The 16,239-nt window shown below is 38.6% G+C and overlaps 1 protein-coding gene across 1 annotated transcript; it reads left to right on the top strand.

The window, feature by feature from the left end:
* Positions 1-1,567: 1,567 nt before the first annotated feature.
* On the top strand, positions 1,568-5,367 carry LOC118846174 (N-acetyltransferase 8-like). Its single transcript, XM_036754454.1, has one exon. The coding sequence runs from the start codon at positions 1,612-1,614 to the stop codon at positions 2,302-2,304; it is 693 nt and encodes a 230-aa protein (XP_036610349.1). The 5' UTR covers positions 1,568-1,611; the 3' UTR covers positions 2,305-5,367.
* Positions 5,368-16,239: the final 10,872 nt, after the last annotated feature.

The raw sequence follows: 16,239 nt of genomic DNA, 5'->3' as shown, positions 1-16,239 counted from the left end.
ATAGGACAGGGAAAGGAAATTTGATAACTGTTCAGGTGAAAAAAGACAAGGATTTAGTTCACCAAGATTGTAATATTCTGTATTCCAATGTAAATACAAAGCTAAGCCAATCTTAGGCTGCCTGGTTTACAGATAGATCATAGGTAAGAATGATAAAATTTTAAACTTCACTAATCAGAAAACATCTGTACTATTACTTTCAGTTATTGGACCACAGTCTAAGATATACATAAATAATCTAGAATACATTCAGCGTAGGGCAAGTAGATAGGTGAGGGGTACAGAAAACATGTTAAAATAAGTTCAAAATAAAAATTATCTTTTAATAAACTCAGAATAAGCATTTAACAAAGAATTTAATGTGCATATGGAGAAACACATTTAGTTTGAGGAAGAGTAATCCAAGCAGTTGCACTACCAATCTTCTTTGAATATATGAGGGGAAGTAATATAGACAACAAACTAAAACTGGAATCAATAGATGAATGTCAAAAGGAGGTAGATTTTTGTCCAAAAATAAGAGGAAAGTAACAATAAGAAATATCCCCAAAGTGGAAGATTCTGCCTTAATTGGTAGTGGGTTCCTTGTCACAGAAATTATTCCACAAGAGTCTAGATGAGCAACTGTTGGGATTGCTTTAGAAAGGTCTTCAGTACTAAGTGAATGATTGGATTAGATGACATTTAAATCCTCTTTCAATTAGTAATTTTGGTTTATCTGTCTCATATTTGCTGCTATCAATAGATTTCCCAAGATGGTCAGAGGAAAGAATGGACTTAAGATGGAGGAAGAACAAAGATAATAGTAACAAAATCTAAAACCCAAGTGAAACATAAAAATGAGGAGACCTAGAAGGTTGTGAGTGAGACAGGATAAAGAGAGGTAGGGAGCAAAAAAAGTGCGGTATGCCTCTGCGTATTAAAAGTGTTTTAGCTGTCTAAAAGCAGTTAAGTTGTACAGTTGCTTGAACCTCAGACTTGGAGTTAGGAAAACGGGTGTTCAAAAATCCTCCTTCAGAGATACTTACTAATTTGTCTGACTCTGAGTAGGTCCCAACGTCCATGTGCCTCTGTTTCACCATCTAGAAAATAATAATAATACCATTCTGGGCTGTTGTAAGGATAAAATGATATAACATTTGTAAAGTGCTCTGCAAACTGTAAGGGCTTTATAAATGCTAGCTATTTTTATTATTTTTGAATTTCATCTATTAAATATCAACTATATGCACTACATTTCTTTAGTATAAGGGAAGATTTATAAAATGTAGGGCTGGAAAAGGCCCTTAGAGATTATCTAGTTCAACTCCCTTATTTTACACACATTCTGCCCAAGATCATGCAGTCAGTGTTAGAAAACAATTGATCAGACTTTTAGAGCCTGGGTTCTTCTCACTACAATAGGCTGCTTTTTCCCATGCGACGCTGCAGTAGCAGTCTGAGGATTAGGTCCTGCGAGGATAAACCTAGCAAGTCTGATGCCGGCAAATAAGAGCAGCCACACTGGACTAGGAGGTAGTCCTGAGCCAAAGAGTAGGCGGGGCTCCGAGACTGTGGTCCAGAGACAAGGAAGGGGGCGCTCGAGAGCACTTCTGACTCGAAAACACTGCCATGGCCCGGGAGGTTGGTGAGGCCAGGCGCTTCTTGCTCCGGGACTTCCAGCCTAGGGATGCGGACGCGGTGCGGGAGCTGTTCACCACGGACATGAGCGAGTATGGGCTGGCCCTGTGCACAAACGTGCTGCAGCAGCCTTGGGTAATGCTGACCCTGACCGGTACCTTCATGCTGCTGGTGTCTGGTGCACCTTCCCTGCTGCTGCCCGCGTTCGTCCTGGCACTGCTACTGGCAGCCGGCCACCTGGTGCTGGGCCAAGTCTGGGCCCTCTACATCCGGCGCTGCGTCTCCCAGGACCTGAAGGATATCGGGGACGCCTACGCGCCGCAGTGCGGCGCCCGCTTATGGGTGGCTGAGGCCGGTGGTCAGGTAGTGGGTATGGCGGGCGCGCAGCCAGAGGAGGGCCACGGCCGCTCTGGCGTGCTGGTGCTGAAACGCTTGTTTGTGCGCCGAGACCACCGAGGCCGTGGCATTGGCAGAGCCCTGGTACGAACTGTGCTGGCCTTCGCCTGCGAGCAGGGCTGCCGCGCCGTGGTGCTCGCCACCCACTGGTTGGAGTGCGAAGCCAGGAGCTTCTACCTCGGCCTCGGCTTCCAACCAGAGTTGCCCCAGCAGCTTCCCACTTTCTACGGACGCCTGGCGGACTTCATGTTCACTCACTACCGCTACGACCTTGCCCCTGGGGACTAAGGCGCTACAGCGTGGGGACGACCTTGAAAGGAGAACTCTGTCCCCTGGAAAAGGGGAGATTGAGAGCAGTGCTGGAACCCCTCCTTCTTTTGCTCAGGGAGGGACCCAGATCAAAATATTAATGAAGTTAGGATTAACTGGCTTTGGGATTTCAGGGGGCAGAGAGGGTGTGTGTATATATGTGTGCATGTTTGCATCCTGAACCATTCATTTCAGCTCCTATGGGCACAATATCCTGCGACTGGATTGTACTTTGTGATTTCTAAGGCTGCTGAAAGCAATTAAATAATGAGTCAACGCTATGGGGAGAAGAGATGCAGTATATTATATTGCAGGACATTTGGTGCCTCATCTCTTTTTCTTTCTTTTTTTTTCTTTTTTTTTCTTTTTTTTTTTTTTGCTTAAATGTTGAAATAATTGTTCTGGGTTTGAGGGTAGGGGGTACAAATACACTTGGAAAAGAGGAAGGATGACCAGAAGATTAAAAAACAAAAAAAAAAAAAACCGCATAATGCTTTTTCCTTGAATTTTCTGAACCACTCTAGAATGCATTTGCAATACTGCCCTTTCCCTCCCCCTCCCCCACCCCCAGGGTAGAGCTTACTGGTAATAAACTTAACATTCCTGTTAAAGTGCTTAAATTTAGATTGAGAAAAGGAAATTCCCTAAAATTGCACCAGTACTTTTCATGAATGCTCTGCCACCAGCCCATCCTCCACCCTCCATCCCACAGGATAGTAAATGGCAACATATGGTGTGATTTGAGGGGCAAAAAAGAAGTTCCCTAATGAGGCCCTGGAATGCCTGAAATTCTTTCGTTGTCTTTATCAGCACTATTTGAAATTCCCCTTATTATAATTTCATTTAGAGTTAATAATGGCCTTCTTAAAATTAAGGTAATATTTAGAAGATTAGGCTTATTGGTTATTCATACCTTGTTAGGAATTAGTTGTGAAATCAAAGTCGTCTCTAAAAATATATCTTCTAATAATTGCAGAGCACTATTCTATACGCCAGAGCAACAAAGATAAATAATACATGATACCTGTCTTCATATAACCAACAGTTTAGTGCATAATTTGAAGGGGGAAGGGAGGACTTATACAAAATGTCATTTGTTGTTCAGTTATTTTCCAGCAGTGTTGGACTCTTCCTGACCCCATTTGTTTTTTTTCTTGGCAAAGATATTTGAGTGGTTTGCCATTTCCTTCTCCAAGTGATTTTACAAATGAAGAACCGCAGCAAACAGGGCTAAGTGATTTGGTCAGGGTCACTCAGGTAGGAAGTGTCTGAGGTTGAATTTAAAGTCAAGGCCCAGCACTATCCAGCAGGCAATCTAGCTGTCTTTTACCCAAAATAGAATAAAATGAGTTAGAAAACAAATTCAAGGAGAGATGGAGCCCTAAGTGTTGAGAGGAATTTGGAGGGGCACAAGGGAAGATTTAATGGAGGAAAGGAGACAGAATTGTTTCACGAAAGGGAAAGTACTTCTGAGCAAATGAAAATACAGAATGAAGATTTGTTGAAGAGGAGAGAGAGGTCATTTTGAAAGGTTAGAAACTTCAGGGATGGATGGGCTTTAGTGAGGTTCAAAACAGGGAATTTTTAATGTTTGAGATGGGATACCAGGAACAGAACACAAAAAAGGAAGTGGAAAAGGTTCAAAACACAAAATTCTTTAGCCCAAAATTTACAATATCTTAAAGATTTAAACAATGAATTTGTATGTACCAAACCCACAGAAAGATTGAGGGTTCTGTGTATCTTATATGAGTGCTATTTCAAGTTCTTGTTTGATGGGTCTAATTGTTTGGTCTGTTTTTGCAGCATAACTACATAAAGTAAGATATGGGTCTGCTAATGATGTGAGGTCTGCTTTGGCTTTGTAAATCTCTCAGCTTATAGTAGTACTATATTTTGTACTAGAGTGATTCCCATAGGTTTTCTAGATGTTTATTTTCAGTGTCAAGGTCAAGTAATTTATTATGTTATGGAGATGAAAAAATCTAGATGTGTTTCTAATTGTTTTCTTTCCCTAGCTTTGGTATTGTAATAACAGTGGATGGATGCTCTTAGATTTAGCAAACTTTGGTGAGCTTTTGAAGATTCTCTGTTTTGGATGATATGTGCCCAGTTTTGGCAAATGAACAGCAAGAAGACTCAGTAACAGAAACAAGTTCATTTTTCTTCTGGGAAGATTCTACATTGACCTGAATTCTTTTATCAAGTGAAAAGAAACATTAAAATATTTGCTACTCAAGATATTTCTGTGGAATTGGTGAAGAAACCAAAGTAGTTAATATTATGAATCTTTTACAAAAACCTCAATACTCTGAAAGATAATGCAACTATATAAAATTGGCATTTAAAACTATAATTGTTCCGACACTGGGATATGTTTATTAACATTATTTTCTGATAGTTGCATGTGAAAACATGACCAAAAGGAGCAATTACAGAAAAAATGAATTTGAAAGCCTAAATTCAAATGATTGGGACTCTATATTCATACTATACTAAAAATATTTATGCATGGGTTTTTAAATTGTAAAAGAAATAAAATTGAAATGGGAGTATTACTGAACAAAGAATTTGCTTCTCCACACAATAGCAAACAAAGTAGATCCATGGTCCCAAGTCTAGATGAAGATCAAAATACTTTTGGGTAAATAGACTAAGTTTGAGAATGAGTATGTGGCTATATGATTGCCCCAAGTAGCCATTGTGGGTCTTCATGACTGATATAACTTGTAATATGTTTGGGTTTTGATGCCTGACCAATTGACTGTTTTTGGCAATAATATGTGTATAAGTGGTTTTGGGTATATTTACATACATGTTTTGGGTTTTAACTTTTGCCAGGAAATAAGTCAGCTTACGGTGTTTTTTTTTTTCTTTTAATAGCAATGTTTAAAAGTAATCAAATTTACTTTGTTATTGTTTTACTTTTGTTCCAAAGGCAGAATGTTTTCTTAAAAAAAAAACAACAACTGTTGTTGTAGAGTTGGAGCCCCAGTGCTCGCTGGTGTGACAAGAATGAGATTACAATGTAATTGGGAAATATATTACAAAATAAATAAAAATACAATAATACTTAAATAATGTTAATAGGTACATTTCTAAGTCTATATGTGAACAGTAAACATGTCCCATTTCTATTTGAGTTTGACACCGCTGAAGAAGACTTGAGTTTGATTTATAGGCCCAACACCTACTTCTGGTATGAGTAGAAACAAACTATTTAAATCTGCTGCTAAGCTTCAACTTTCTTCTTCTGTATTTGAGGATGACAATACTTGACCTACCAATCTGACAGGTTGGTTATGAGGATGCTATTTTGTAAAATTTATATCCCTGTGTATAAGTGAGCTAATATTAACACTTTAAAAAAAATGTAGGACTATCTAGGGAAAAAAAAAGTCCTTCTCTTAATGATAATAATAAATCATTGAAACTGCTGTGTTCAGTTTTGGGCATGCCGCTTTAGGAAAGCCATTGAAAAATCAAGATTTTTTTCAGAATCTTTTCCACATTAAGGCATTTAGAAGTCTGCCATCCATTTGAAGAAGTTCATTTTGTTGGTCCTTTGCACATTATAGAGGCCTTAAATATTTATTGAATTTTTTGCACAATATGTAAATAGAGATAAAAACATCTAGTTCATTTTTATTTGTTGTTTATTTAGAGAGAATTGTACTGCATTCTGAGTCTTTTATTATCATCCACTCCAAGTGGAGAAGAGACAACATTTTTTTTGTTGCCAGGTGGAAGTAGAATAAATGTCAAAAGCCATTCTAAATTAACTCCACCAGGCCTAGCTCCTATAATTTTAAAGAAATTACAGAGGAATTAAGTCTAGCCTAACCTAGAATTGTGCTAAGTAGAGCCCTGGGGTTATTTTCCCAGGGCCCATAGTATGATAGGAATTAAAATGTATTCTTTTTATCATGAGAGGCAGCATGATGTGGTGGATAGAAAGGCCTAGAAGCCCTAGAAGATTGCCTATGATGAGGTTTTTTTTTTATTACATTAAATCCAATTTACTGAAGATGATTATATAGGTAAATAGCTTCAAGTCCCACCTTTGACACACTCCAGATCCACAAATATCTATTTAGTAACCAGGAAGACGTTGGTTTAAGTTCTGCTTTTGAAATAATCTGGCTTTATGATATTGGTAAAGACATTTAACTTCTCAGTTCTTTAGGTACCTTTCTAAGACTCTAAATTGCAGCAAAGGTACTTATCTCCATAGATAAGGTCCGTATTTCCTTTGTACCATTGAAATCATAGATCTAACTCCTGTCCTTTCTAACTGTTACTCAGCTAAGACTTAGACTGAGAGGATCCTGAAAGAAATACATGGTCAACTCATAGGATAGACTTAAATGCCTAAGGGGTTTTCTCTGTAGCTGGTTAGAGTTTGCATGTTAAAAGAACTAAAGCAGGCTGAGTGTTGGGTTTTCAAAACTGAGATTCTTTCAGTTGCCACAGCAGTTCAACAAAAAACCTGAAGAGGCACAGATGATAGCAGTGAACAGCTTAATGAAGATGTGAAGCCGAGAGCATCTCAGTGGAGATTTTTAGCAGGAATGAAAATGCCTAAGAGCAGAGATATCCAATAGAGAAGAGAAGAATGACATTAGCAAAAGACATGACTGACTGAATTTACATCTCAGGAGTTGTGAGTTGTTCCACTTTACACATTCCCAAGATACATGTATTCTCTTTTACTTGCCATTTCATGTGCTCCCTGAGTGTTCCCAAAGCGTATGTCCCTTTCCAATTATTGAAAACTATCGGATGATGTGAATGATGTGAAAATGTATGTATTTTCTTGTTACACATTTTGCTTTCAAAGACTATCCTCTGGTTCACCAAGTAAAATAAACACATTGGTAATGGCTAATGAGCTATAGTGGAGTAAATCTTTAGCCACAAATTGCCTTTTACACATAAAACTGCTCTTTTTTAGTCTCCTTTGCTGGCTCTTCATCTATTCCATTGCTCTCTCCAGAGCCCTCTACTCCTTTCACTTTATACTTTTCACTTGATTATCTTACCTCACTTACACTTTTTCCCCAGCTATTTTTTTTTCTTTCCTTCTTAGAATGCCCTCCTTCTACCCTGTATATATTTTACATATGCCAAGTTATCTACATGCTCTCTTCTCCATAGACTATGTATTCCTTGAGGAAAGGATGATTTTCTCATTCTTTGTATGTTAAATATTTAGCACAGTACCTAGCACAAAATAAACACTTGTTGTTTGACTGTGACTCTGAGAATTTAATTGACTCATGAATATTTACACAGCTAATAAGTATCAGAAGCAGGATTTGATCCCAAGTCTCAAACTCCAAAATGCATTCCACTGCCCTGTCATTCAAACTTTGCTGTCATAAGAGACAATCACATTCTTTCCTTCATCTTGATAAAGTAACACTGAATCTTATCTTCTGAGAGACTTTTCTTAGGACTCAAAGAGTGAGGTGATCAAGGACAGGGGAAAGGGAACATGATAATGACAATTGAGGGCAGAAGAACTGCAACACTGGAAGTATTGTAGGAGAGTATTACAGCTAGGAGAACACAGCATAGCTGTAACTATGTTGGGGCATTAGGGACATTGGTGCCCTAGGGCACCAAAATTTCAAGCCCACTAATAGCACTTACACTCAGCAGCAGAACAACTGAGCATCACATTAAGCAAGTAAAACATCAAATGCATGGAAATTACCAGATGATGTACTTTCTTCTATCCTTGCTTCTCTTTTTCATCCCAGCTGCATCCCACTAGCCTTGCACACACTCATACCCCTCTTCCCAGGAACAGCATTATTTTGTTCCCAACGTTGATTAGTGTTCTTGTATTTGTCCCTCAGCGTGTCTTATTTTTCAACTTTCCTTCAAATGTGATTAGTAAGAAAATATCTTCCTACAAATTACCTCAGCTTCTAAAATTGCTTGTTATAAATCTGAGGAACCATATCAGCTCTAGTACCATTGGGAGAAAGTTTCCACGTTTTGTGCTACTCATTCATGAACACACTAGGAAACAAAGAAAAAATAAAAACAAAAAATGTGGGTGGAAGTCAGCCTCAGCCTATGTTGGCTTTCACTATTAACCTTAAACATGTTTATATAGTTTGTCTATATAGATAGGTTCAAGTCCCAACTGTGACATACTGTGGATCAACGTTTATCCATCTATCTATCTATCTATCTATCTATCTATCTATCTATCTATATCTATGTATCATTACTAACTACATAGTGGATAGAGGACTGAAACCAGAGTTACGAAGATCTGGGTTCAAGTATAGCCTCTGACACATCATGGCTCAGGGACCATGGGAAGTCACTTAACCCCTAATTGATTCAATGGTATGGGTTTTCTCTACAGAAATTTTCTGTACCATTGAAGTCACAAATCCCTCTTCCCCTCCACCCCAAAAATTGTTGAGTGTGTCATACAAAATTCTAAATTGAGTAAATACACACATACAATCTCTTTTAGGGGCTTACAATCTTTGATATTATCTCTAGAATTCCTTATATTTTGCTAATTTTTACACATATTGATGAAGTGGAACAATTGGGGTATTTGTAGATTTTAGTCTCGATTTGCTTTTCATAGTATATATATTTTGTATTAAGAAGTGAATGAAAACTGCTTAATGGAAGAAAAAAATATGGAATTGGTTGTCTGAATAATTTTTCCCCATGACTAATAATACCAGCAGGAGTGAGCATAAAGGCTTTGTTGATTGATTTCGCTGACTCATACTAGTTTCTGAGCAACCTTTACAAGATGCTGTTTGAAGTACAGAGTGTATATTGAAGCTTTTGAGGTTAATAGTGGGTCAGAAGATTGATTCAGGGTCAACTAAGTGAAAAGCATGTTGATTGTTTCTTTAAATGTATCTCAGTGAAAATTAACATTTTCGGTGAGGAAATTTATTCCCAAATTAAGCTCATTGCACCCTTAAGCTACTTTGTAGAGTAACATCAACATTTTTATTTAGTGGGATATAACTTGTTTGACAAACTCACATATATGGAGAACAGTGGAAATAGTGAAGGATGCAAAAAGCAAAATTTAATGCTTGTCTGTTCCCTTAAAATATAACCTTAGAGTCTTCTCATGGAGATTATCTCCAATTTCTCTCACATACATCTGTTTTGCACATAATTGTTTTCATATTGTCTCCTCTGCTAGAATGTGAGCTCCTTGAGAGTAGAAATTGTGTTTTCTTTTCTTTTTTTCTTTTTACTTTTCTTTGTATCCCCAGTGCTTAGCATAGTGCCCAGTACATGGCAACTACTTAATAAATGCTTGTTCACTTGATTTGAATAATATTTATTCTTACTTGAAACAAAATTCTAAGAAATGTGATTATCTTGTTTTCTAGTTCACAAAAAATTTGAAACAACAAATTCAAGAGATAACAACTGTGTCTGTGGAACTAAAGGGCAGGCATTCTTAACAGCAATTGAAATGTCAACTGCCTGTTTTGACAGTTTAGGGAAGAAAAAGAAAACCTATAAAAAATCAGGCACAGATTAGTAAACATTTGTTAAGTGCTTTCTTTGAACAAGGTGATGCATTAACCACTGGGGATACAAACATGCAAATTTAAATAACACCTACCTTCAGTGAATATTCACTCTGTTGAAGGAGAGAGATGGAACATGTATACAGGTAAGTATATGGAAATTTGCCTAGGGAGAAAGCATTGACAACTGAAGCATTTAGGGGAAAAAATCTAGGCAGTGAGATATACCTTGAAAGAAAGTAGGGGTTCTGAGAGATAAGGTGAAGAATAAATGCATTTCACAGATATGGATAGCCTCTTCAAAGGTGTGACAGAGGCAGAAGATGGAATCTCAAGTTCCCGGAAGGGCTATTCAGTCGGTTTGGATATAATGTCAAATGCATGAAGGGAAGTAAGTTTAAATAAAACTTCGAAAGTAGGCTGGACACAGCTTATGAACGATTCTTGTTAGCCCAAAAGCTTACGATAGCTAACAAGAATTGTTCTTCACAGATGATTAAAACTAAGATTTTAAAAAGATAGATTTTAATATTAACCTCTGACTCTCTAAGCTTCATGTGCTATTGACTTTGGAATCACAGAAAACTGAGAAAACTGCATAGAGCATATGAGGGAGTGAAATCCTTTTCACTATATAAGGAAGGACCAAATGTCTATTGGTCTTTCTCTCTCTCTCTCCCTCATATCCATATTCCTATATTCTAATTGTTACTCCTTATACCCATACATAAGGCAGCAGACTTGAAATCAGGTAGGCCTGGAAGAATATACCTTAAAAATGAAAGCTCAGGTGCCTCTTTATCAGCAGTCAAGTCTCCAACTATTTAAGAGAAATGAATAAGCAAATGGTTGCTCACTAAAATTATATTACAGCATATTTGGCTTCAGATATGTAAATATTTATTAGATTGTGTTTCAATCATCTGATGTGGTCAATGAATTACCACAAATGCCATCCATTTATAGAGTATTTATTTCTAAGGATCAGTAAGATTTATCCCTCAAACCACAACTCGGTTACCAGATAATGTCTTTCCCTTTGCCTGATCATGATAAATATGCTTTACATCTTAAATTAAAGGGAAAAAATATGTCAAAGTATACAATTGACATGAAAGGGATTTATTAATTCATCTTTCCTACTACCTAAATTATAATCAAACTCCAGAGTCCGTATGAGAGTAGGAGGGCAAAATGATGGAAGAAGCATGAAATGAATTCTCTTAGCCCTGATTTTTTAAATTTTGGGGCACTACTCCTAGGTTTTATAGTATTATTTTGACTCAACTCTTTTCAAATCTATGCTAGTACCTTAAAGGCTAATTATCCATAAAAACATAAGCAGATTGACTTAGAGTTTCCTTAGAATGGTTGGTCTTTCATATGTCTTGGACTTAGCTCTACAAAAACCTTTTCCTACATCTTTAAGGTAGTAGAGTACGTTATAAGTTTTACATATATATATATATATATATATATATATATATGTATATATATATGTATATATATATATGTATATATATATATATATACACACACACACATACACATACATAATATACATAATATACATATCTATATTTATATTGATAGATAGATAGAAAGATAGATAGATAGATTGTTGTTCTGTTTGTCCTTTGTTTTTGAAGAGGATCATGGAATCAGGGAGGTGATGATGACTTACGATTGACTTTGATTTCAGTGAGGGAGGGCTGTACACGGTCACCAGTTTCACTTTCTCTTCCAGAGTCATCTGGATCCAGTCACCTGATATTCTTCCAGGATGACTGGAGATGACCCAGGATGCAATGGGACACCCTGGCCTTTTAAGCTCAGGCCTTTTCATATACTCACTTAGAGAGAGTTAATGCCCATTCGGTGAATAGGCCTCTTTAAGAATTGAGTCAAGGGATGGCCGCTTTAATTAGAACTAAAGGAAAAAAAATCAGACTGGGAGGGAAAGACCATCAGGGTTGCTGTTCTAAAGAGAAACAGCTACAATTGACATTGACTCTAAGCCAGAAGGGCTTCAAATGCAGCCATTAAGTGGAGCTTGGGGAGGGATTTATTGTGGTGCAGTCTATGAGCTTCAGAGTGAACTTGGTTTAAGGTTCTGAGGAAGGATGGAAGGAAGGAGGGAAGGAAGGAAGGAAGGAAGGAAGGAAGGAAGGAAGGAAGGAAGGAAGGAAGGAAGGAAGGAAAGGGAGGGGGATGGGGAGAGAGAGGGAGAGGGAGAGGACAAGTTGAGTCAAACAACTAGTTGGATCTTCTTACAGGCACCTTGGTCTACTCACAGGTTGTGTTGTCCTTCATTTTTGAAGAGGATCGTGGCATCAGGGAAATGATGATATGACTAACATTTAACTTTGATTTGACTGAGGGAGGGCTGTGCAAGGTCACTAGCTTCACTTTCTCCTCCAGAGCCATTTGAATCCAGTCACCTGATATTCATCAGGATGACTGGAGATGACCCAGGATGCAATGGGAGACCCTGGTTCTTTTAGACTCAGGCCTTTTCATACACTCACTTAGAGTGAGGTAACACCCATTCAGTGAATAGGTCTCTTTAAGAAGTGAGTCAAAAGATGGCCCGTTTAATAAGAACTAAAGGAAAAAAAATCAAACTGGGAGACAAAGACCCTCAGAGTTGCTGTTCCAAAGAGAAACAGTTATCATTGACATTGACTCTGTCAGTGGTAAGATAGATAAATAGGTAGATAGATAGATAAATAGATAGATAGAAGATAGACAGATATGTTGTTGTTTGGTCATTTTTTTGTCATGTCTGAACCTTCCTGTCCCTGTTTAGGGTTTTATTGATAAAGATATCTGAATGATTTGCTATTTCTTTCTCTAGCTCATTTTACAGATGTGCTCATTTTATAAATGCATATTCACTACATATTCATCTATAGCTATATCTGTCTATGCCAGCTAGGTGGCATAGTGGATAGAATGCTGGGCTGGAGTCAGGAAGATCTGAGTTCAAAAGCAGCCTCCAACACTTCCTAGATATGTGACAAGTCCCTTAACCCTTTTTGCTTCAGTCTCTTCACCAAACGTTTTGCCAGAAACATGAAGACCAATCTGACTTCATTTTCTTCTGTACCACACATCCCTTACTTCATCAAACTCATCATATTCTAACCTTGTGGGACTATGGCAAATTTTCCGTACTGGACATGGCACAGTCTAGTCCACCAGTAGATTAGGTTTGATATTGGAAGAAAATAAGACATTTAGTATGAGAACAATGTTTTCCAATCAAAGGCCCCTTGGAGTAAGACTTAAGGAAAGAACTAAAGAAAGAACATAAAAGGGGGGAATGTTCTTTGGTATTAATGAAGAGAATTACAATAAAAGCCTGATGCTAGGGAGAGTACATTTCAGTAGCAAAACATCTATATAGTACAGAATTCACAGACATTGAATAAATGATCTCGCATAACAACTAGAAAGCACAAACAAAGAGTGGCTTGCTTACCAAAGCAAAAAAATGCAAAGATGAGTGAGGAGAAAGATAGACTCTAGCTACTCTCAATGAGTCCAAGTCAGTATGCCTTAAGATATTATATCTTACTAAAAGAACTGAAAGATATGATTGCTCTGTTGTTGGCAATGATCTTGGATAATGGGAGATGTATCCCAGGATTAAAGAAAGACAAATATTTCAATGCCCAATGTATTTTTTTAAGGAAGTGGGTGGAATTTGAAGATTTTTAATATATAACATTTCATTTCTATTCCTGGAACATTTTATCCAGATGTTATTAAAGCAATTATCAGTTCTTAACAAAGGCATAGATTATCAGTATAAAACACCATAGTTTCAATAACAGTAACTCATGACAGAATTGTTTTATTTCTGTTTTCCACAGGGTGTTCTAGGCTGGGCCTAACTGGGTATCTCATTCATATCATGCAAGATAAAATTGACAATTTTGATTAAGCAAAATTAAAATTTATTCCCAAACAAATCCAATGCAGTTAAGATTAGAAGAAAAAGTTGGGGGGATCCAAGATGGCAGAGTGAAAGCAGGGACTGTAATGGTAATATGAATGGGAAAATCTTTTCCATCCATTAATAGGCCCTAGTGACCTATCTGGGGCACGTAGAAGCCTGAGTCACATGAGGCTGTGGTGTGAGGAACTTGACAAACTAATGGAGCAGGAAGGGGTGGAGCAGGAAATCAGAGTTTGTTGCAGCTTGGGGAGAGAGCAGCATTTATCATGGGTGAGAGAGGGGCATTTTGCCTGAGGGAACTTGCTTTGTGGGAAGGCCTGATGGAGGGAAGCCTTGGCGTTATAGGTGCCCCCTTCACTGCTAATGTGTATAGATTTCTTTGTTGCTATGATGGATTTGGCTTTCTGGTTTTTGAATAAATGTTTTGGTTCTTCCTTCGATGAAGGGATGCTGTTATATTTTGAGATTCAGAACTATGTCAGCATATTCATAGGCACCATAGGTACTATGAGTATCACATTGGTGCTACATGGGTGAGTCCATGTAGCACTCTAAAAAGTGAATCCAAACAAATTTGAGAGTGGCAGAATCCACTAGTAGAAAGAGTGTTGCAGATATCCAGCTCATGAGAGTCCAGAAGGTTGATGGGAAGGATCTTTTGCACTGGGCTGGGAGAGTACAACCATAGTGGAACAGGAGTAGGCCCTGGCTGACGGAATCACCCACAGCAGTGGTGATTCCCAAACCCCTCAGTGCAGGACAGGGGTGTGTAGGAGCTGGGTGAGAGAGAAGTACAGGTCCTGTGTCAGCATCAGTAGCTACTCTTGGGTCTATCAGCCCACAGACTAAATGTTTGAAAGTCACCTACTTGAACTTCTGGGAGCCAAGATAATGGAGCAAACTGAAAGTGCTCTTATCTACTCTTGTTAACTTTGAAAAACCCAGAGAATTTTGACCCAGAAAAATACTGGAATAGTGGAAGCAGCAGAAGTGGTACAGTGGTCTTTTAGCTCAGGAGGCTAGGGAGATCCATGGAAAGGGTCCCTGTAGGTGAATGGGTCCAGGATAGGGTGGGAAGCATCCAGCAAGCTCCACCTCAGTGGACCAGTGGGACATCCTGAGCCTCAAGGGAGTGGAGCTGGCAAGCACCAACACCAGGACCTGAGGAGTGCATTTGCATAGACAGGGGAATCCACAAACTGCAGGGGGGACAAACATCCACCAGCGGTTGAGCCCACCTGTGTTCTAGTGCAGCCCTAGGGGAATTGGAGACTTCCAGTGGTCAGACCACCCCTCCCCCACACCTCACACTGCGAGCTTCAGGATAACCCTACCCCCTGCCCCAGGAAACTCAGAAAGACATCCCCTGGCCTCGACCTTGCAACACATCACCCAGCTCTAGCTCATCACCAGATGAGCAGCAGCATTATACAGCTTGTGGGTGACAGAACCAGAGGCCACAGCATACAAAGCCAGCAACCAGGCCCCTAGTTCCCAGCACAAGAAGCTTGGTACAGAGACCCCTGTGCCCCAGAATCAGAGATCCACTTTAAAATCCAGGAAAAAGACAACCAACATGAAGAAGCAAACAAGAAAAGTAGAAAAGACAATTGAATCATCACACAAAATCAAAATACAAATTCAGAAGAGGACAGCATTGACACTATACCTACATCTGAAACCTCAAAAGGGAATATGATCTGGTCTCAAGCTCAGTGTTTGAACCCAGGAAGATTGAAAGAACCTCTGCGGATGAGCAACAATAGATCTAGCTGTACTGCAAAGACCGGTGGGGGTGGGAAGGAACCAGCACAAGCCCTGTGAGTGCAGAAGCACTGGGCAGAAAGCCCTGGCTGTGCGCACTTACAAGAGGTTTGAGGTTAGGTTTTGGTTATAGGTTACAGGGCAGAACAGAAGATCTGGGGCAAGAAGTACCATTTCCCATACCCCAGGGCCAGAGGTGATTAGAAAAATGAAGCTATTACCACAAAAATGCACAGGCAAAGGAGAAAGAATCCAACAATAGAAGTCTATTACAGGAATAGAGATGATCAGGCTTCATCTTCAGAGGAGGATATTGAAGTAGAGAAACCCCTGAAAGGTAATGTCAAATGGTCACTAGCCCAGAAAAGAATTTATAGATCTTAAAAAAATACTTTAAAAATCAAATGATAGAGGTGGAGGAAAAACTAAAAACTAAAACTAAAAATAATCCAAGAAAATACAAGAAGGTTATGAAAGGAAAGTCAACCAATTAGAAAAGGAGATCCTGAATCTTAAGGAGGAAAATGACACCTTGAAAATTAGAATTGGGCAAAGTGAAGTCAGTGAAATTATAAGAGATCAAAGAATAATTAAACAAAACATGAATAATGAAGAAATAGAAGAGAAAGTGAAACATCCTGTAAGATA

Source organism: Trichosurus vulpecula, chromosome 4 (genome assembly GCF_011100635.1).
Source record: "Trichosurus vulpecula isolate mTriVul1 chromosome 4, mTriVul1.pri, whole genome shotgun sequence".
NCBI classification, from domain to species: Eukaryota; Metazoa; Chordata; class Mammalia; order Diprotodontia; family Phalangeridae; genus Trichosurus; species Trichosurus vulpecula.
Note: the sequence above shows the minus strand (reverse complement) of the source record. Positions and strands in the feature narration are given on the sequence as shown.